This window comes from Manis javanica, chromosome 5 (genome assembly GCF_040802235.1).
Source record: "Manis javanica isolate MJ-LG chromosome 5, MJ_LKY, whole genome shotgun sequence".
NCBI lineage: Eukaryota > Metazoa > Chordata > Mammalia > Pholidota > Manidae > Manis > Manis javanica.
In genome coordinates this window covers 142,290,095-142,312,542 of record NC_133160.1, presented here as the reverse complement: position 1 = coordinate 142,312,542, position 22,448 = coordinate 142,290,095, and the positions used below count along the sequence as shown (strand labels likewise).

Genomic DNA, 22,448 nt, shown 5'->3' with positions numbered 1-22,448 from the left:
CCCCTAACTGCAGAGGCTGTAGAGTCCTGGGCAAACTAGCTCACAGGAGGAATTTCTTTGAAGTCCTATTTTCCTTTAAAAATGCATACATATCATATATTTGTGTTTGCTTTAAAATAAATAGGATATTTAAAAAAATAATGACCTCTAAAAAGTAAAGCTTTAAAAAAAGCATCTAAGGCTATCTGAAAGGCTTCCATACATCTGGAATATCAAAACAGCACCTGTCACCCTAAGGCACTTGTTTTATATTCATCTGTTTTTTGTATCCCCAATGCCTGGCACTCTGCTTGGCATACTGTAGGTACACATGAAATGGCTAGAACATAAAATGCTCTTCAAAAGTAGACTTTATGGGTGAAGTAGGGGCACACTGCTCAGTAGGAAGGCTCAAGTATGGTCATTCAGAATAGGATGACTAGGAAGTTAATCAGCCTTAAACAGAATTAACATGTATGTAAGTTTTATCTTTCAGGCTCCTAACTTTCCTTCGTTCAGTGACCCAAAGTGCCTAGCTTGCACCCTACCTCTGTTTTGGGCTTTACATTGAATATCACATTTAATCCCAGCGTAGTTCTTAGCACTAGGAGAGGACATGTTAAATCAATTCCAAATAAGATTTTAATAGCCTGTTGCGATGTACATGGATATTTACATTTAAAAAGAAATCTACCCTTTAAAGCCCAAGTGTGGCCACATTACTTCAAGTACATCTAATAGGCATGTCCACAAGTTATTCTGGGACAGAGGGTGTTTCTAATGCTCCTCAAATAACAACCCATAGATGCCTCCTTTGCCTCTGGGTAGAGCTAGGTGCCATAAAAAGGAAATTCTGAGCAAAAAATAAACAGATTAAAGGATTAACATTCTTCCCAGTCATATTATTTCATTAGTAAAATTCAACTATTTGACTTTTAGTGAGGCTAATAATGTGACAGCTTTTATTTAACTTTGTATCTGATTCTATTTTCCCTCGTATTTCCTTAAAAACTTACTTTTTTTATCGAGGTACAAAGAAATGTGCGTACAATTATTCGGGTATTCCATAATTCCACAAGTATGGTTTATAAACTTTTCCTTGACTGGATCATCCTCTGTGATTGCTGACTTTCTCATGTGGGTTTTTAGATTACAGGCAATTTTATATTCCTCCAAGTGGTCAACTATAGGAGCTACAGTGAAGTTAAAATGTTGACAAGGTGAATGAAAATCATTTGCCTTCACTTCCATTGGTCCTTTCATGATAAGAGCTAGAAAGAGATTTTTTTAAGTGTTATTTGCAAAATAGTAATACATAGTAAGAAAACACATACAATTCAAAACTAAATCTCCTTCCTCCTCTACAAAACAAGTAGAAATAAGAAGTTATCCGCACTAAAAATAATGGTTAAAGTGCTTACATTTTTTTAAAGTTATGAAAAACAGGTGACCATAGGATTGAATCAAAATTGGAGCATCTCAAGAAAATACAGACATTTCCCTGATAGCTGTAGGACAGTCTGTATTCCAAATGTCGCAATAACATTTCCATTCCACATTGCACTAGTATGCTAAGCCTGCCGTAACAAAGTACCGTAAGCTGAGTGGCTTCAACAACGGAAATGTCCTGTCTCATAGTTCTATAGGTGAGAAGTTTGAGATTGGAGTTTGAGTTACTTCCTTCTGAGGGCTGAGGGAAGGATCAGTTCCATGCCCCTCTCCTATCTTCTGGCGGTTTGCCTGCACTCTTTGGCATTCTTGGCTTACAGGAGCTTCACCCTGATCTCTGCCTTCACCTTCACATGGTGCTCTTTCTGTGTGCCTGCCTGTGTCCAAATTTCCCCTTGGGATGAGGACATTAATCATTTTGGAGTAGTCTACTCTGATGACCTCATCCCAGCTTAATTAGTTATCTCTGCAACAACCTTATTCCCAAATAATGTCACATTCCCAGATCCTGGGGGTTAGGACTTCAATATAATTCAACCCATAACACATGTCTTAACCTAAACCTCTGCCACTCCCTGATAAGTGGGTAGAGTCTAATGCCTTTCCCCCTAAATCTCCATGGGAGGGTTTATGACATGCTTGTAGCCAACCAAATGCAGATTAAAAGTGACACTGCACGAGGAAGCCAGAAAAGGTGAAGCAATTTCCCCCTTATTCTTTGGAACATGAACAATAGAGCCTTGAGCCACTGTGTAACAGTCTAGCATTATGGCTACCATGCTGTGAGGAAGCCCAGACTAGCCCAAGTGGAAAGATCTAAGAGAAACTCTAAGACTCTGTGAAAAGAAATAGACACCTGCCTCCAGCTGCACCAGCCCCCTCTGCTTTAGCTCCAGGCACTGTCTGACTCCAACAGTATGAAGTGCTTCACCCCGAAATTCCCAGTGATGCCCATTCTGAATCCCTGACCCACAGAAAGAAGAAAGAAAAGAAACAAAAGGAAGGAAAGAAAGAGAGAAACAGAAGAAAGAGAGAAAAAGAAAGGAAGAGGAAAGAGAAGAGAGAAAAGAAAAAAGGGGGCTGCTGTTGTTTTAAGCCACTGAATTCGGGCATGATTAGTTACCCAGCCAAGGCAAGTGGGCTAACTTTTAATGCACTGTTTTACTTTTCAGGAGGCAGAGAAGTAGCATCTGGGAGCTACTAACCCTTCAAACACTTCTAATTCTCTGTCACCATAAAGGTATATCCCCAGTTTGCTCTCTGGTGAATTTGACCAGAACCCTGCAATAGTTACAATACTAGTTGAATAAGAACTTAGAAAGAGATATGTCTATTGTACTTCCCCCAAAGTCATTGCCAGGAAATCTTGTTCCCACTCTGGAAGAATGGGGAAAATGCCAAATAGAATGATACAGGAAGCAATCTTACTGAATAGGTATGAGCAATAAATCTGATGCTTGGGCTTGAGGCCACCAGTATATTTTATGACTGTACATGAATTCTTTAACTTCTCAATGATCCAAATTGATTTGACTTAATTAAATAATAATATTGGTCTCCTAGCCAGGTTCAGTTAGACATTACAGATAATACATAGTTATTCTTTTATTCATTCATTTAGTGAATATTTATTAAGTGCCTAATGTCAGACCTTATGCTAAGATCTGGAAATACAGTAGTGAACAAAGTCCCTACCCAGGCTCACTAGATAGTCAGACAAGTAAAAAGACAATTCATATACAGTGGATAAATGTTAGAGTAGGTAAAAAATGTATCAAGGATTCAATGACTCCTTGGGGAATCGATGTTTGATTTTACCACGAAAAGCTACATGTTCACTTAGAATATTTTTAATTCAGTTTTAAAAATCCAATACCTTTGAAGCATACCAAGTAATCTTTTAATTCAAACATAGTGAATTATGGTGGCATTTTGATGTGTTTTAAGAGAAGATACTTGTTTTCAATAAATCAAAGTAAAACCAAGAACAAGGCATATTCCAATCTCTGCAAGTCACTCATCAAGAGGGACCCCACTGTATTCCAGTGCCACTGGATTTAGAATCAGAATATTAGTATTAATGCTTTTTAATAGCATAAGGGAATTTATCCTTAATAAATTTTATTCTCACTTTCCCTCTGCATTTACCTTTTGATGCTTGTTCCTGAGAAATAAAATCCATGTTTCCTTTGAACTCACAAGCCAAACATGAAGAGCATATTTTAAATTCATTTTTGATGTCTTGGCAAATCCTGGTGAAGTTTTGAAAGTGGGAATGATTTAGAAAGAATCCCATAATAGTCTGTGTTTCCCTTATTGGTTGCAGAAAAGTCACAAAAGAAAAATTTAAAGAGGAGAGTGAATAGGTGAAATCAGGTTGTAAACACACTTCCAGACATGGTAACTCCAGCTTGCTTCCTATAAGGAAAAAAAAATTTCTTTACTCTGAAATTTTGAGTTTTTATCATTCAAATAAAAACACAATAAGCTTCCAGTTTCTCTTAGGCAAATTCAGTACATTTCAGCTTCTCAGTGAAAAGACTTTGTTTTAAATGAATTATCATCCACTCCATTTAAATATTTTTATTTAAGATTTGTCAGCATTCTCTATTAATTTTCATAGAAGAGACATCCTTGTAGAAAAGTTCTTGGAAACCCTAGCATTTTAACCATTCTCTTTTTTGGTAAAGTGTTAATAAACAAACTTGGGTTCCTCTGAATCCATCTTTTTCCAAATAGAGTTTCAATTGCATGAAACTGAACAGAGAATGGAAAACCTCTGTATTAGTTTCCAGGGGCTGCTGTAACAAATTACTACAACCTGGTGGCTTAAAACAAGAGAAATTTATTCTCTTACAGTTTTGGAGACCAGAAATTCAACACCAGTTTTAATAGTCTGAATTCTAGGTGTCCGAAGGACCACACTCCCCATCAACAGCTCTAAGAATCTGTTCTTTGCCCCTTTTCCTACTTCTGGTAAGTGCTGTCATTCCTTGGCTGTGGCCAGGGTACTCTAGCCTCTGCCTCCATGGTCACACTGACTTCTCCTCTGGGTCTCTCTTCTGCTCTTCTTCCTGTGTCAAATCTCCCTCTGCCTCTCCCTTATAAGGACACTTGTAATTGGATTTAACCCCCACCTGGATAATGCAAGATAATCCCCCCTGTTTCAAGATTCTTAATTTACTCGCATCTGTAGAGATCCTTTTCACTTATTAACATTTCCAGGCTCCAGGGATTAGCACCTGATATCTTTGGGTGATGGTGATTCAATTCACCTGAACCTCCAAAGATGACATTAACTAGGGCAACATCATAATTTTTATTTTTGTCTAAAGACAAACATCAGATATGGAAATGATGGTGTAATAGAAAGAGCATTTAGTTCAAAACAAAAGATGGAGACTCTAGTGCTGTATCCATCATTAGCCAAGATACTTAGACAACTCAATCTCTGTGAATCTTGTTTTCTCACCAGCAAAAAGGAGATAATAATTCTAGATCTTGCTTACCTCATGAGGTTATAGTAGCATCAAGTGGTACAATACATATGAAAACACTTTTGAAATTTTTAAAGATGTATATTATTTAAAGTGCAAACCCATATTCCAAAGTAAACATTAAAAATTCATCCTTCATTTAAGACAGGATTATCTGTGATTTCATTCCTACAAGTAATTTAAGCTCATTATATAAAAATTGGGAATCCTTATTTAGCATTAATGATCAACTAAGGACTAGGTAACTTCTCTTTCAGATATTCCCAGTTTGACAGTCATTTGCTAGTTTGAGAAAATAACTGACATGCTCATTTTCACCTTTATGGAGCTTTCTTTACCATTTCTCATATAATCATACAGGGCAAAATTAATTATTTTAATTTTCTAAATAATTCTAAATAATAATAGAGCTTTATTTACCAGCCCTATGCATTTGAAATTGTTTCTGTAATAATCCACATGTGATTTCCAGCTATAAACACATTTCTGACCTGGGTTACTCTAAAGGTTTTTGGGGGAGGAGGTGGTATTTTACTCAAATACACAATTGTATAATGTTTTAATGTATGTATAAACAAAGTCATGATCAAATTGTAACTGATTTTTTAAAAAATTATCTTCAATAATAATGTCCCAGGAAGGAGACAGATATGTACTGTCTAATGGAAATCTATAATCTATAGTTTTTTATATTACTAAAACACATGGAAAACTTATTTCTTGCCATCTTTCCATTTTCCTCACTGGCATTTTTCATCTTATGAAATGTTCATCTTCTTGAATTTATATTCTTATAATATGACCGAGAAAGGAGATAGAGAAATTTTTTACTGTTAATACTGCCATCTTTGTATCCAATAGTGACCACCTGGACTTTCTAGAACTAATGATATATCCTTTATTGTTGGCTATGAGGTCATTTTATGATGACTTTTTAATCCTTAGTTTAAATAACTCAATTGGAAGAGAAATAGAGGACATATCCTTCCTTTGGTATCATTTTAAGAAGTAAATAAATTCTACTCAATCATATTTCTTATTGGGCGGGCTATATTCTCATCCCCATAAACAAGGATTTATGAATTTAACTACTTCCATTAATACTGTTGGGAGTCAGACATCTAAATTCTCACTCCCAAAGATAGAAATGCATTCCAGAATTACTCCTAAGACTACAGTCTCTCAGAGTAAGTATACAGAATGCTAAATAGAACCAGGAAAATATTCTACAGTATGGGACAAATGCCCAAGTTGCTAAGTCATTTTGCATTCCAGGTATAAATCTAATTTGATCTTTTATGCCTTGCTGCAATCAGATTCTTAATGTTTTGTTTAAAAGTTTTTATCTGTGTTTATAAATGAGATTGGCCTCTGCATTTTTCTTTCTGTACCATCTTTGTTGAGTTTGTGTACCAAGATATACTAGCCTAAAAATAAGTTGGAAAATATTCCCCTTTTTATATTTTCTGAAAGGTTTATCATAAAATTGCATTTATCTATTTAATCTATTTCTTGAAAGTTTGGCAGAACATTCATGTAAAAATAAACAGAACCTAGGGTTTCTTAAGGGAAAATTCAGCAATTAGCTTAATTTCTTTATTGTTGTATAACTCTTGGGTTTTCCATTTCTTCCTAAGTAAGTTTTGGTAAGTTTTATTTTTCTATAAATGTGTCCTTACATTTTAAATGTACTGACTTAAAATTATTCATAATAATCTCTTATTACTTTTTAAAATTCTGTTACATCCTTTTCATTCCTAACATTAATTACTTGTGCCTTCTCATATTTTTAATTATTCAATTTTAGTAGGCAAAATAATGGCTCCCAAAATGTGCACATACAAATTCCCAGACCTTATGAATGTGTTACATCACAAGGCAGAAAATGAAATTAAGATTTCTAATGAACTGATCTTAAAATAAGGAGATTAGTTAGCTTGGTCGAATGTGATCACAATTATGAGTGAGAGAGGCAGAAGAGTCTGTGTCAGAGTCATACAACGTGAAAAAGACTTAGCAGGCCTTTGCTGGCTTTAAAGATGGAATAAGGTTACAAGCCAAGGAATGTGGGCAGCTTCCACAAGTTGGAAAAGTCATGAAAATTGATTCTCACCTGCAGCCTCTGAAAGGAATGCTATTTTTGGATAGTATTTTAGGTCTATCTTGTTTTTTCATTGACATCAAACCAGTAATTTCTTTTGTTTTATATACTAAATATTTTCAAGATTTATTTAGATTGACTCACATGTTTATAATTGTCATGAGGGTTTTTTCTGCCATTTCTTCTGTGCATTTCTGGCTTTCCTTATGGGATTATATTCTTTTTCCTGAAGTTAATTCTCTATAACTTACTTCACTAAGGATCAGCTGATAATTAGTTCTCTGTTTTTGTTCATCTGAAAATGTACATCTTACAAATTCTAGGTTGACAATAATTTTGCCTTAGTACTTTCCAGACATAATTCTATTGCCTTCTGATTTTCATTGGTACTTTCAAGAAGTGAACTGTCTGCTTAATTATTGTTCCTTTGAAGACAATTAACCTTTATCTCTGGTTATTATTAAAATCTTTTTAGTTTTCATGTTCTGAAGAATTCCTTTTTATTTATTCTGTTTGGGATTTGCTGGGTTCCTGAATTTATGTCTTTTATCACTTCTGTAAAATCCTCAGCCACATCTCTTCAAACATCCCTGTTCTCTCTCTTATCTCCTTTTGCAGCTTTGATTAGAAATCTCTCCCTTTGTTCTCCATGTCTCCTAACGTCTGTTCATATTTTCTATTTCTCTGGCTCTACATGCTCTGTTCTAGGTCATTTCTTCAGATCTATATTTCAGTTCATTGATTCATTATTCAGTTGTATCTAATCTTTTTATTCCATTCCTTGTATTTCTACTTCAAGTTATTATATTTTTGTTATTAGAATTTCTAATTGGTTCTTTTTCAGATCTGCCTGATTCTTTTTAATAGTTTTGTTTCTTATTTAACTTTTTGATCCCTTTTTTATTTATTGAAAAAATTAAATACTTTTTATTTCATACTTATAATTCCAATATTTGAATTCGTTAAAGATCTGATTCTGTTATTTGTTCTCTCTGTTGACTCTTGTCTGTTAAGTCTTCATGTGTTCCATAATTTCTTAGTATCTTATGTTCCTTAGAATTTTATCTGGGAGATTATTTGAGATTTGTCTTAAAGATGTTTTCCTCCAGAGACTATTGGTGTTTGCCTCTGCTTAGTGTCTAGTGACACCATCAGCTCAAACTACTTTAAATTAAATTCTTGGTGTGCTGAAATAGAAACCTTTGTATACTGAATATACATTAGTCCAACAACTATGGAAAACAATATGGAGGGTCCTCAAAAAATTAAAGATATATCTATCACGAGATCCAGCAGTTCCACCTGTGGGTGTACCCAAAGGAAATGAAAACAAGATTTCAATGAGACACATGCACTCCTAGGTTTATCACAGCCTTATTCAGCGTAGCCAAGATATGTAAACAACCCAGATGTTCATCAGTGAATGAATGGATAGAAAAGACATGGCATATATACACAATGGAATGTTTTTCAGCTGTGAGAAATGAGGATACCCTGTCATTTGCAACAACATGAATGGATATTACACACATTATGTTAAGTGAAGTAAGACAGGAAATTACTGTATGATATCACTTATATGTAGAATCTAAAAATGTCAAACCCATTGAAAAAGAAAAAAGAAAGAATAACAACCAGAGTAAAACAATGATTACCAGGGAATTGGGGATGGGGGTAAGACTGATGGTGTTTAAGGGTACAACCTTGTAACAGGTACTAAATAAACCAAAGAGATCTAATGTACAGTATATTGAATATAGACAATAATATTGCACCCTAAGTATGTAGTGTGATTAAAATTTTTACATCAACCATATTACAATGTATAAGTGCGTCAAAGTAACAAATGTATCAAAGTAACAGTCCGCACACCTGAAATGTACAGTGTTACATGTCAAATCTATCCAGGAAATTCTTGGAATGGGCTTTTCACACCTCATAGGCAATGGCTGTCAATATCCAAATTATGACAAATTCATGTTCACAAACTCTCAAGGGAAATCTTTTCCTTACTCTATGTCCTAGGTGGAGACAGACAATTATTCTCACAGCCAAATAGGTTTTCTCCTAGATTACTCTTCCATGGAGTGTATCACATTATGTGTCCCAGTCTTAAGCTTTGGCTTCTGTGTCTTCCTCCACCTTCCCCCACCCACCCCCTGTGTGGTCTAATGAAACTGAGACTCTAGGCCACCAGGAATTGATAGATGCTCTTCAGGGGACCAATTTGTTCACTCTTGCAGACCCATCTGGATTTGTCATTTCTAGTCATTTTCCACCTTTGAGCCATTTTCTTACTTTCTTATCAGTTGAACTGTATATATTTTAGTTTATAATGTTTTACCTCACATTTTTAGGTATTTTGTGCCAAGAGTGTTTTTCAACTGCGAGAACCAAAGTCTCTCAACTATCTGTTGACCTTCAAAAATAAGTGAGGATTTGTAGTAAAACCTTCATTGTCTGACAGACAATAAGGGCTCCAAAAACTACTATATGTGATAAAATTTTGTTTCAAAAATGTAAGATGAAGATAATAATACCTGGCTTGCCTAAATCATAAGAGAATCTGATGAGAAATGCTTCCTTCAAGAATATAAATGTATTCAGCTATTTTTTTTCCTTTTAGTCCTTTTTATTTCCTTCACATTATGACTCAGAAAATTCACTCGATCAACAAATGCTCATTGAGTGCCCCCTAATGTGACAGCACCACCTTAGGTGCTTGAATTATGAACAAAATAGACAAAAACTTAATTTTCATCAAGCTTACATTCTATCTGGAGAAATCAGACAACAAAAATATACACAACAAAGGAGTAAATTTATAGGTGATTAAGTGCTATGGAGAAAAGAAACAAAACAGTGTCAGGGAAAGATATATTGCCACATTCATGTTTTAGAGAAAGTAATGGTTCTATAAAAAACAGAAAAGATATGCAGAGAGAACATTTCTCCACCAATGCAATGAGATGAGCAGTAGCATCCTCAGAAAGGTTGTTGGTATAGATGTGGGAAGGCCAGTTGTACCAAAGCAATAAACAGTTTCATATAGAGCAGTATTTTTTTTGGCCAGCACATATTGTCTAACATATATACATTAAAACATTGTGTTTTTTTGTAGCCATCATGAAACTATGAAGACTCAGAAAATTTAGTAAGAAGTGAAATCTTACAACAAATTTAACCATCTAGTTTTGTTTCTTCTTTCTGAAGATTTTCAGAATAGTCTCTAGTGAGAATGATGCTATGCCATGAATGAGTTGAAATACTTCATGAGTTGAAATGAGCTATTAATGTAAAAGAACTTGGTATATAGTGCCAGATACATGTATAAGTATTTGTTAACATTTTTACAATTTTTTTAAAAAGTCATAAGACTATATCCCAAACCTTACTGGGGATTACTGATTAAGTTTTTAATGAGCCAGTCAATAAGAGGAAAATTAAGTGCCATTTTGAGAACTAGGATAACCTTTTCAGGCAAATCAATTGCAGTTACCCTTGATAACACCGTTCTTTATAATACAGACATAAATAATGTGTACATATGCTGATATACTTCAGGGTTTATCTTAGTGTTCCTAAATACTTAAAATTCCTTAATCCTTCGCTTTCTTCCATTTCACTGCCCAGTATACTGCATGTTCCATCAGAAAGTGTGAAATGGAAGGGAAACTGAAAGCCTGTAAACCATGTCAGTTTTTCTCTTTAAGTAAGTGAGGAAGTCAAAACAGCTAGATAAAATTAGTTTGGAGGTGTTTTCATCTGTGCTATTCCTGTCCTACATCACCACAGATCATCAGGGATATACTCGTATAACTCCCTAGAATTTGTGGTTTCAAGAATTTCTGAGCTATTTATGTGAATATATTTTATTTGAAAGTCAATAATAATTGCTTCTCTTAGAATATGCTTCTGCAAGCAGCTAAGGAGAAATATAAGGTGATCATTAGAGCTCTGACGGTTCTCGCTCTTTGCAATGAAAATGGAAAGAACATTCTCCCCCAAACAGACCTGGAAGCAATTTTTACATTCCCATTGCAGTCTTTACATTGCTGTTTGAATTTACTTATTCCCCAGTCAGCCCTGCCTTTGACTAAAAACTCCTTGAAGGAAGAATTGCCATCCATTTTTGTAGCCTTGGGTTCCTAGTACAGGTGGACACCAGTGCAGGTGGACACCATTCTTAAGTGAAAGAATAGATAAAGATTGCTGAGGAATTAACCATTTCTCTCTCTTGAACACTGTAAGTCCAACAAAAGCAGGTTGGTGACGTCTCTTGTTTGGGGCAATCCGGCTCCCTTAACTGCAAGAAGATCTGAATCAAAATATATCCATTCCTTTTATATATTCATTACCTACACGCTATGAGTGTACCAAACCATTATATTAAACCCTGAATCTTAGTATAAGCCACCTTTCAAATAAACTGAAAGTTTTAGAATAAGCTATCTTGCCAGTCCATACCCAATGCAACCTCATTAGAAGTCCCAAACACAGCTGAGAAAGTTCCTCTTTGGTAAAGTTAGACTAAATAGCTTATACTGGGTAATTATGATAGTTGAATATTCTGACTAATGATTATTCAGGGACTTAAATGCATTCTTGATTAAACATGATCAAACACAGTACTCTATTTTAACTTAGGCCTTCAGAGGTTTATTATTTTGAAATCAAATCTATTAAACCCCTTGAATACATTATTCCTCATTAAGATTCCTTTCGGATTCATTTGACTCATTAAAGACAGAAAATAATCCATAAGTAAAAATAATTTCTTAATATTTATCCTAGAAATTAAAGGGACAAGAATATAAGAAAAAATGAAAATAAGACACAAGTAACTGATAGTACAGGTATACAGGAGACAGGTATAAGACTATACAGGAGAATCTCAAGGTTAAATTTCAGCACTTCTAGACACTCTTAGCCTATCATCTAAATAATTTTACCAGATATTTTATCTTATGAAATACACTGGTTGTCAAGTCAACTCATTTCATAAGGCAACCATTATTGTGATTTAAAAATTACTTTAAAAAAGAGCCAATTATGTGCCTTTAGTTTAGTCAATATAAGACTGCATAAAATGTGGCTATATAAATTTGTTCCTGGTGACCCATAAGCCATTATAAAATATAAAGTGTTATTATTACACTGTTGCATGTGTAAAAGATTTTGCCTAATAATCAACTTTTTGTTTATGGTGGCTCTGTGCAAAAGTCATTCTACCACAAAATGGTATCAGGATAAGATAGTGGTTTACAAATGTTTTTGTTCCTTGGCCCCAAGGAGAGTTCCTTTGAAACAAAATTCTCAAATACATCATTCCAAAAAGAGGCCAAGGAAATATCTATGCTGTTCTTGGAGTAGGAAAAGAGAAAGTTTGGGGAGGCAGTAAAGATAGTATTGGGAGCTGATATATTCAGTTAAAGAGAGCAAAAACTATTATCAGTGATGGCTGATTATTGCCAAGGCATCTGCCTGGAAAAGAACTTTAACATTCTCTTGTAGTCACTAATTCTCGTAAAACACTAACCAATAGTAACCAAATTGCTTATTAAGTTTTTTTAGGCTGATTACCAGGATTTTATTATATCCAACCTGATTTTTTGGAGGTGCTAGGTACATCTATATGACCTACCTTAGATAACAATTAAATAAGCTTATTAGCCACAGCAGTTTTCAAAATTGTAACAGGTTATCTCTGTTCTCTTAATTTTTTCACTCAGTGAAATCAAGGATTAAAAATATATGCTGTAATTGCTTAATCTAAGCAACATAATGCCAGAAAGCCAGAGAAGTTTGAAAAATTCAATTGTTCATGAAATTGCACAGAGTATTTATTTATCAAAAATATTTTTATCTGGCTACTTAGCATCACACATGTACAACATCAAATAATCACTGCAATATGTCATCAAATATAATTAGCAAAATAATTAGCAAAAGTATTCAACAAATGTACTTTTAAGATTATGTATATGCAACAATAATCATTGCAGCAAGTCATAAAATACAATCATTTTTCCCTGATTTTAATCAAGTTCATGTAACTTTTTAATGACAGAACACAGGATTTTCTTTTTACTTTTTCTTCTCATTAAATGCTAAGGAGTAAAATTACCATGTAAAATAATCACGTTAATATATTTTCAAATCTTTTACTGAGATATAAAAATACTTTAAATTTACATCTATTTATTTTTCTACCCTAGATTTCAGCAATCATATCACAATTCTCTGAAATTCCACAGCTAATTTTGTTCTATTTCTCTCTACTTATAGATACCCACACACACACACACTTGCTTCACTTTGCACCCACCTTATTTTAATTATATTTTGAAAATCTCTGAATACTTTCACTTTTCAAAAAATATCAATGTTATTTGTGTGCAATAGTAGTGATTGGAGGAATTTAAGCATTTTTAACATAATAAATGTTACTTTCTTTATAAATAATTCCAAAATGTAAAAGCATACTTTAAACTGGTTTGAAAGAAAATGTTTCAAAGAGCAAAATCATGTGATGAAAGTACTATAAACCCAATATTTGATATGTGGACTGCAGATTTTAAATATTTCTTTCATGTTCTCATTTCATTATTGTATGCTAAATAATTAAGTACTATTAACAAGGTTGTTGTGCTAGAAAACAGTCAACTAAAATTGCGTCTCATTTTATTAATAAACCTTTTGAGACTTAGAGCTTCAGCCCATGTGGCATGTACCCAAAAAGGAGACCTTTCCTCTAACCACTAGCTGTCATAATTTCTTAAAATAAGGAAAAGAAAAGATAAATTAGAATTATACACTCACCTTTTGGTGTTTTGAAATATTCTGGCAAAACTAAAATGAACATGATCACCATTGCCAAAAGTAATTTAATGAGGGCTGTTTTTGTCATGTCTTTTTACATGACACAGTGTGTTCTCATCTAGTACACTGACGGTATGTTTCTTCCTGCTTCAAGTTTCATCTCTGCAGCACTTTGAATTTATACAGTTTACCTAGCACCCACTTCCTTTTGTGTAAGACAGAAAAAAAGAGGCCTTGAACTGAGACTTCTTCATTTTGAGTCACTTTCCATTAAGGAAACTAATAAGCACTTTCAAACTAACTTCTAAACAGAAAGATAAAGAATCTCAATAAGCAGAGGTCTGCCCTCATCTAAATTGGGAGATATTTTCCCATGTTTGACAATTTGTATGAGTAAATACAAACTCACCAAAAATAAAATAGTGAATGTCAGTCATGTCCAGGTTTTTTGAATATCATTCATTCATTTACTTATTAAATGATTGTTGAGCTTTTTAGTGCCAGACACTGTGCTGGATTCTGGTGTTCAGAAATCTGTATCTAGAAGACAGAAAACAGTACAAAATGTAAGGATAAACTAAACACATATGCAAAATTTGATTTTACTTTAGCACACTGTATAAAACCTATAGAATGGGACTCATCATTATGCCTATAAACACTGTGATAATTGTTACAGAATCCACATTTTCAGTCCCCATTTCAATAAAAGGTCTTTCATTATGATAGTTACAGTGAAATAAAATACTCTGTTTTAGAATACAACTGAGGAAAGATGGCAGCGTGAGAGGTGAGACAGAGACCTCCCCTTAAAACCACATGTAATACGAAAATATAATTAATACAACTAATCCTGAAAGAGCAACAGGAAAGAAGGCTGCATCAGACTGCATACACCTGGAGAAAAGAGCAAACCTCATGGAACAGGGAAATGTACCAAAGCTGTGACCCAGCAGGACCCAAGCCCTTCCCTCACTTCACCTCATCAGCAGGAGAAAGAGAAACAGAGTGGGGAGGAAGTGGAGGCCTGGGACTGCTGAACACCTTGCCCTGGAGATCTGCTCTGGGAGCACTAACCTACATTGCATGGTGCTCTGGTGAGTAGTGGGGTTGGAAAGCTAAGACAGGCAGAATGTGTGGAGAGATGGAGATTCTAGCTGCTTCTGGAAAACAGGAATTCATATCTGGCTGATCTGGGCAGGCAGTCTGAGAGGCTTCCTAACAGCAAGAGGGCTTCTAAAGGGGTAAGGATTGCACAGAGCTTACTGCTCAGGAGAAAACAGGTAGACAAAATTGTCTGGGTGCACTCTGCCCATCAGGTTGGGAACCTAAACAATCGTCAGGCACTCCATCCCCCTGGCTGGCTACACAGCTCCAAGGCCCCCCACCATGATACACAGCCTGCTGTGTCTCCCTCCCGGCTAGCCTACACCTGGCTTGCAAAAAGGCAGCCCCTGCCCTGGTATCAGGCCAACAAGAGGGAAGCCCCGCCTATGGCAGCTATAAACACAAAGCATAGAGGCTTACACCTGTGTGTTCAACCCACTGGTTCTGGCAGTGTGGACAGGCATAGCAGCCAGGAAGCAGGAAATAGCTCTTTTCTCCCCCCAGGAACCAGCACCACTCCCCTGCGACCCCCAACATCCCTCCAGGGGCTGAGCAGCTCCAGAGAACTAGAGGGTACCACATACAAATACCAAATGTCAAAGGAACCTGGTCCAAAGCAAAATCTCAACACCAGAGAAAAGACCAAGTGAGAATAAATTAATAAACCTTCCTGATAGAGATTTCAAAATAAAAATCATAAACATGCTCATGGAGGTACAGAAAAATATTCAAGAACTCAGGAACAAATTTAGGATGGAGATCCAATTGTTGAAGAGCACAATGGAGGATATTAAAAGCAGATTAGATACAGTGGAGGAGATGATAAGTGAAAGAGAAACTAGGGAAGAGGAATACAAATATGAGGCACAGAGAGAAAAAAGGATCACTATGAATGAAAGAATACTGAGGGACTTGTGAGACCAATCAAAACAAAACAATATTTGTATTATAGGGGTACCAGGAGAAGAAGAGAGAGAGAAAGGGATAGAAAGTGTCTTTGAGGGAGTAATTGCTGAAGACGTCCCCAATCTGGGGAAGGAGATAGTCTCTCAGGCCATGGAGGTGCACAGATCACCCAACATGAGGGACCCAAGGAGGACAACACCAAGACATATAATAATTAAAATGGCAAAGGTCAAGGATAAGGACAGACTATTAAAAGCAGCCAGAGAGAGAAATAAGATCATATACAAAGGAAAGCCCATCAGGCTATCATCAGACTTCTCAACAGAAACCTTACTGGCCAGAAGGGAGTGGCATGATATATTTAATGCAATGAAGCAGAAGGGCCTTGACCAAAGAATACATTATCCAGCAAAATTATCATTTAAATTTGAAATAGGGATTAAACAATTTTCAGATAAGCAAAAGCTGAGAGAATTTAGCCCCCAACAAACCATCACTACAGTGTATTTTGGAGGGACTGCTATAGATGGAAGTGTTCCTAAGGTTAAATAGTTGTCACCAGAGGTAATAAAAAGGGATAGACAAAGACTACAGAATATGATACCTAATATATAAAGAAAGGAGGAAGAAAAAAGGAGGGGAAAAAAAGAACCTTTAGATTGTGTTTGGAATAGCATACTAAGTGAGTTGTTAGACCCTTGAACCTTTGGTAACCACAAATCAAAAGCCTGCAAAGGCAATAAGTACGTATCTATCAATAATCACCCTAAATGTAAATGGTCTGAATGCACCAATCAAAAGACATAGAGTCCCTGAATGGATAAAAAAAAACAAGACCCAACTATATGCTGCCTACAAGAGACTCACTTCAAACCCAAAGACACACACAGACAAGAAGTGAAGGGCTGGAAAAAAGATATTTCATGCAAATAATAGGCAGAAAAAGCAGGAGTTGCTGTACTTGTATCAGACAAAATAGATTTCAATACAAAGTAACAAGAGAAAAAGAAGGACATTACATAATGATAAAGGAGTCAGTCCAACAAGAGGGTATAACCATTGTAAGTATCTATGCACCCAACATAGGAGCACCCAAATATGTGAAACAAATACTAACAGAATTAAAAGAGGATATAGAATGCAATGCATTCATTTTAGGAGACTTTGACACTCCACTCACTCTGAAGGACATATCAATAATAAGTAAGGAGACAAAATAAGTAAGGAGACAGAGACATTGAATAACACATTAGAACAGATGAAGCTAACAGACATCTCCACCCAAAACAGCAGGATACACATTCTTCTCAAGTGCACATGGAACATTTTCAAGAATAGATCAGATACTAGGCCACAAAAAGAGCTTAGTAAATCCAAAACATTGAAATTGTACCAACCAGCTTCTCAGACCACAAGGGTATGAAACTAGAAGTAAATTTTACAAAGAAAATGAAAAAGCCTACAAACACATGGAGGCTTAACAATGCTCCTAGATAACCAATGGATCAATGACCAAATAAAAACAGAGATCAAGCAATATATGGAGACAAATGACAACAATAATTCAATGCTGCAAAATTTATGGGATGCAGCAAAGGTGGTGCTAAGAGGGAAGTATATTGCAATACAGGCCTACCTCAGGAAAGAAGAACAATCCCATATGAGAGCTCACAATTAACAAAACTAGAAAATGAAAAACAAATGAGGTCCAAAGTCAGGACAAGGAGGGATGTAATAAAGATTGGAGCATAAATAAATAAAATTGAGAAGAATAAAACAACAGAAAGAATCAATGAAAGCAGGAGCAGGTATTTTGAGAAAATAGACAAAATAGATAAACCTCTAGCCACACTTATCAAGAAAAAGAGAAAGTCTACACATATAAACAGAATCAGAAATGAGAAAGGAAAAAGCACTATGGACACCACAGAAATACAAAGAATTATTAGAGAATGCTATGAAAAATTATATGCTAACAAACTAGATAACCTAGAAGAGATGGACAACTTCCTAGAAAAACACAACCTTCCAAGGCTGACCCAGAAAGAAACAGAAAATATGAACAGACCAATTTCTAGCAACAAAATTGAATTGGTAATCAAAAAACTACCCAAGAAAAAAGCCACTGGACCAGATGGCTTAACCACTAAATTTTTTTTTTGGTATCATTAATCTACAATTACATGAAGAACATTATGTTTACTAGGCTCCCCCCTTCACCAAGTCCCCCCCACATACCCCTTCACAGTCACTGTCCATCAGCATAGTAAGATGCTGTAAAATCACTACTTGTCTTCTCTGTGTTGTAGAGCCCACCCCATACCCTCCCACACACATTATACATGCCAGTTGTAATGCCCCCTTTCTTTTTCCCACCCTTATCCCTCCCTTCTCATCCATCCTCCCCAGTCCCTTTCCATTTGGTAACTGTTAGTCCATTCGTGGGTTCTGTGATTCTGCTGCTGTTTTGTTCCTTCAGTTTTTCTTTGTTCTTATATTCCACATATGAGTGAAATCATTTGGTACTTGACTTTCTCTGCCTGGCTTATTTCACTGAGCATAATACCCTCTAGCTCCACCCATGTTGTTGCAAATTTCACCACTGAATTTTATCAAACATTTAAAGAAGAGCTAATGCCCATCCTTCTTAAATTTTCCAAAAAGTAGAAGAGGATGGAATAGTTCCAAACTCATTCTGTGAGGCCAGCATCACTCTAATACAAAAACCAGATAAAGACAACAACAACAAAAAAGAAAATTACAGATCAATATCCCTGATGAACATAGATGCAGAGATCCCCAACAAAATATTAGCAAACTGAATTCAAAAATACATCAAAAAGATCATCCATCATGATCAAGTGGGATTCATCCCAGGGATGCAAGGATGGTACAATATTTGGAAATCCATCAAATTCAAGGACGAAAAGGACAAAAATCACATGATTATCTCAACAGATGCTGAAAAAGCATTTGACAAAATTCAACATTCATTTATCATAAAAACCCTTAACAAAATGGGGATAGAGGGCATGTACCTCAACATAATAAAGGCCATATATTACAAACCCATAGACAACATCAAACTTAACAGCAAAAAGCTGTAAACTTTTCCTCTTAGATAGGGAAAAAAACAAGGATGCCCACTTTCCCCACTTTTATTCAACATAGTACTGGAGGAGGTTGTAGCAACAGCAATCAGACAACACAGAGATAAAAGGCATCCTTAATGGTAAGGAAAAAGTTTGCAGACAACATGGTATTATACATAGAAAACCCTAAAGGATTCCACAAAAAACTATTAGAACTGATAACTAAATTCAACAAAGTTGCAGGGTACAAAATAAATGCACAGAAATCTGTGGTATTCTTATATACTAATGATGAACTAGCAGAAACAGAAATCAGGAAAACAAATCCATTCACATTTGCATCAAAAAGAATAAAATACCTAGGAATAAACCTAACCAAGGAAGTGAAAGACATTATACTCTGAAAACTACAAGACACTCATGAGAGAAATTAAAGAAGACATCAATAAATGGAATCTGTGCTGATGGATAGGAAGAATTAATATTGTCAAAATGGCCATCCTGCCAAAAGCAATAACAGATTCAGTGCAATACCTATCAAAATACCAATTACGTTTTTGAACAAACCCACAAAAGACCCTGAATAGCCAAAACAATCCTGAGAAAGAAGAACAAAGCTCAGGGGATCATGTTCCCTAACTTCAGGCTCTACTACAAAACCACAGTAATCAAAACAATTTGGTGCTGGCACAAGAACAGACCCATAGACCAATGGAATGGACTAGAGAGCCCAGTATAAACCCAAGAATAAATGGTCAATTAATATATTATAAAGGAGCCATGAATATACAATGGTGAAAAGACAGCCTCTTCAACAACTGGTGCTGGGAAAACTGGACCACTAAATATAAGAGAATGAAACTGGATTATTGTCTAACTCCATACAAAAAGTAAACTTGAAGTGCATTAAAGACCTGAATGTAAGTCATGAAACCATGAAACTCTTAGAAGAAAACATAAGCAGAACTCTCTTTTTTTTTCATATCATTAATATAAAATCACATGGGCAACATTATGGTTACTAGATTCCCCCCATTATCAAGTCCCTATCACATACCCCATTACAGACACTGTCCATCAGCATAGTAATATACTACAGAGTCACTACTTGTCTTCTCTGTGCTATACTGCCTTCCCCATGCTGCCCCCACATTATGCGTGCTAATGGTAATGCCACTTATACCCGTTTCCTTCCCTTCCCACCTACCCTCCCCAGTCCCTTTCCCTTTGGTAACTGTTAGTCCATTCTTGGGTTCTGTGATTCTGCTGCTGTTTTGTTCCTTCAGTTTTTGCTTAGTTCTTATACTTCACAGATGAGTGAAATCATTTAGTACTTGTCTTTCTCTGCCTGGCTTATTTCACTGAGCATAATACCCTCTAGCTCCATTCATGCTGTTGCAAATGGTAGGATTTGTTTTGTTCTTTCTTATGGCTGAATAATAGTCCATTGTGTATATGTACCACATCTTCTTTATCCATTCATCTACTGATGGACATGTAGATTGCCTCCATTTCTTGCCTATTGTGAATAGTGCTGCGATAAACATAGGGGTGCATCTGTCTTTTTCAAACTGGGCTGCTGTATTCTTAGGGTAAATTCCTAGGAGTGGAATTCCTGGGTCAAATGGTATTTCTATTTTGAGTTTTTTGAGGAACCTCCATATTGCTTTCCATAATGGCTGAACTAGTTTATATTCCCACCAGCAGTGTAGGAGGGTTTCCCTTTCTCTGCATCCTCATCAGCATTTATTGTTCTTAGTCTTTTCAATGTTGGCTATCCTTACTGGTATGAGGTGATATCTCATTGTGGTTTTAATTTGCATTTCCCTGATAATTAGTGATGTGGATTATCTTTTCATATGCCTGTTGCCCATCTGAATTTCTTCTTTAGAGAAGTGTCTGTTCATATCTTCCACCCAATTTTTAATAGGGTTATTTGCTTTTTGTGTGTTGAGGTGTGTGAGTTCTTTATATATTTTGGATATTAACCCCTTCTCGGATATGTCATTTACAAATATATTCTCCCATACTGTAGGATGCCTTTTTGTTCTGATGATGGTGTCCTTTGCTATACAGAAGCTTTTTAGCATGATGTAGTCCCATTTGTTCATTTTTTATTTTGTTTCCCTTGCCCAAGGAGATGTATACAGGAAGAAGTTGCTCATGCTTATATTCAGGAGATTTTTGCCTATGTTTTTTTCTATGGTTTCATGACTTACATTCAGATCTTTGAACCATTTTGAGTTTACTTTTGTGTGTGGGATTAGACAATAATCCAGTTTCATTCTCTTGCATGTAGCTGTCCAGTTTTCCAACACCAGCTATTGAAGAGGCTGCCTTTTCCCCATTGTATGTCCATGGCTCCTTTATCATGTATTAGTTGACTATATATGCTTGGGTTTATATCTGGGCTCTCTACTCTGTTCCATTGGTCTATGGATCTGTTCTTGTGCCAGCACCAAATTGTCTTGATTACTGTGGCTTTGTAGCAGGGCTTGAAGTTGGGGAGCATAATTCCCCCCCCCCCACTTTATTCTTCCTTCTCAGGATTGCTTTGGCCCTTTGGGGTCTTTTGTGGTTTCATATAAATTTTAGAGCTATTTTCTCTACTTCATTGAAGAATGCTGTTGGTATTTTGATAGGGATTGCATTGAATCTGTAGATTGCTTTAAGCAGGATGGCCATCTTGACAATATTAATTCTTCCTATCTGTGACTATGGGATGTGTTTCCATTTATTGGTTTCTTCTGTAATTTCTGTCACGAGTATCTTGTAGTTTTCAGAGCATAAGTCTTTCCCTTCCTTGTTAGGTTTATTCCTAGGTATTTTATTCTTTTTGACGCAATTGTGAATGGAATTGTTTTCCTGATTTCTTTTTCTGCCAGTTCATCATTAGTGTATAGGAATGCAACATATTTCTGTGTATTAATGGCAAAACTCTCTTGAATATAAACATGAGCAACTTTTTCCTAAACACATCTCCTTGGACAAGGGATACAAGATCAAAAATGAACAAGTGGGACTACATCAAACTAAAAAACTTCTGTACAGCAAAGAACACCATCAGCAGAACTATGAGGCATCCTACAGTATGGAAGAGTATATTCATAAATGACTTATCTGATAAGGGGTTGACATCTAAAACATATAAAGAACTCACACACCTCAACACCCAAAAAACAAATAACCTGATTAAAAAATGGGCAGATGATCTGACAGACACTTCTCCAAAGAAGAAATTCAGATGGGCAAGAAGCACATGAAAAAATGCTCCACATCACTAATCATCAGGGAAATGCAAATTAAAACCACCGTGAGATATCACTTCACACCAATTAGGATAGCTAACATCCAAAAGACAAGAAACAACAGATGCTGGTGAGGATGCAGAGAAAGGGGAACCCTCCTACACTGTTGATAAGAATGTACATAGTTCAACCATTGTAGGAAGAAATATGGAGTTTCCTCAAAAAACTAAAAACAGAAACACCATTT

The 22,448-nt window shown here is 35.6% G+C and overlaps 1 protein-coding gene across 2 annotated transcripts in view; it reads right to left on the bottom strand.

Annotated features, from left to right (window-relative positions):
* TMEM156 (transmembrane protein 156) overlaps window positions 1–13,997 on the bottom strand; it is a 31,905-nt gene extending 17,908 nt beyond the window's left edge. For both annotated transcript variants that reach the window (XM_017643446.3, XM_017643453.3), the window contains exons 1-3: window positions 13,849–13,997; window positions 3,577–3,846; window positions 996–1,250 (exon numbers count right to left, since the gene is read on the bottom strand). In XM_017643446.3, the coding sequence (XP_017498935.2) occupies window positions 996–1,250; window positions 3,577–3,846; window positions 13,849–13,936 (613 nt within the window). In that variant the 5' untranslated portion in view covers window positions 13,937–13,997. The remainder of the gene's footprint in view (window positions 1–995; window positions 1,251–3,576; window positions 3,847–13,848) is intronic.
* Between the last annotated feature and the right edge of the window lie 8,451 nt (window positions 13,998–22,448).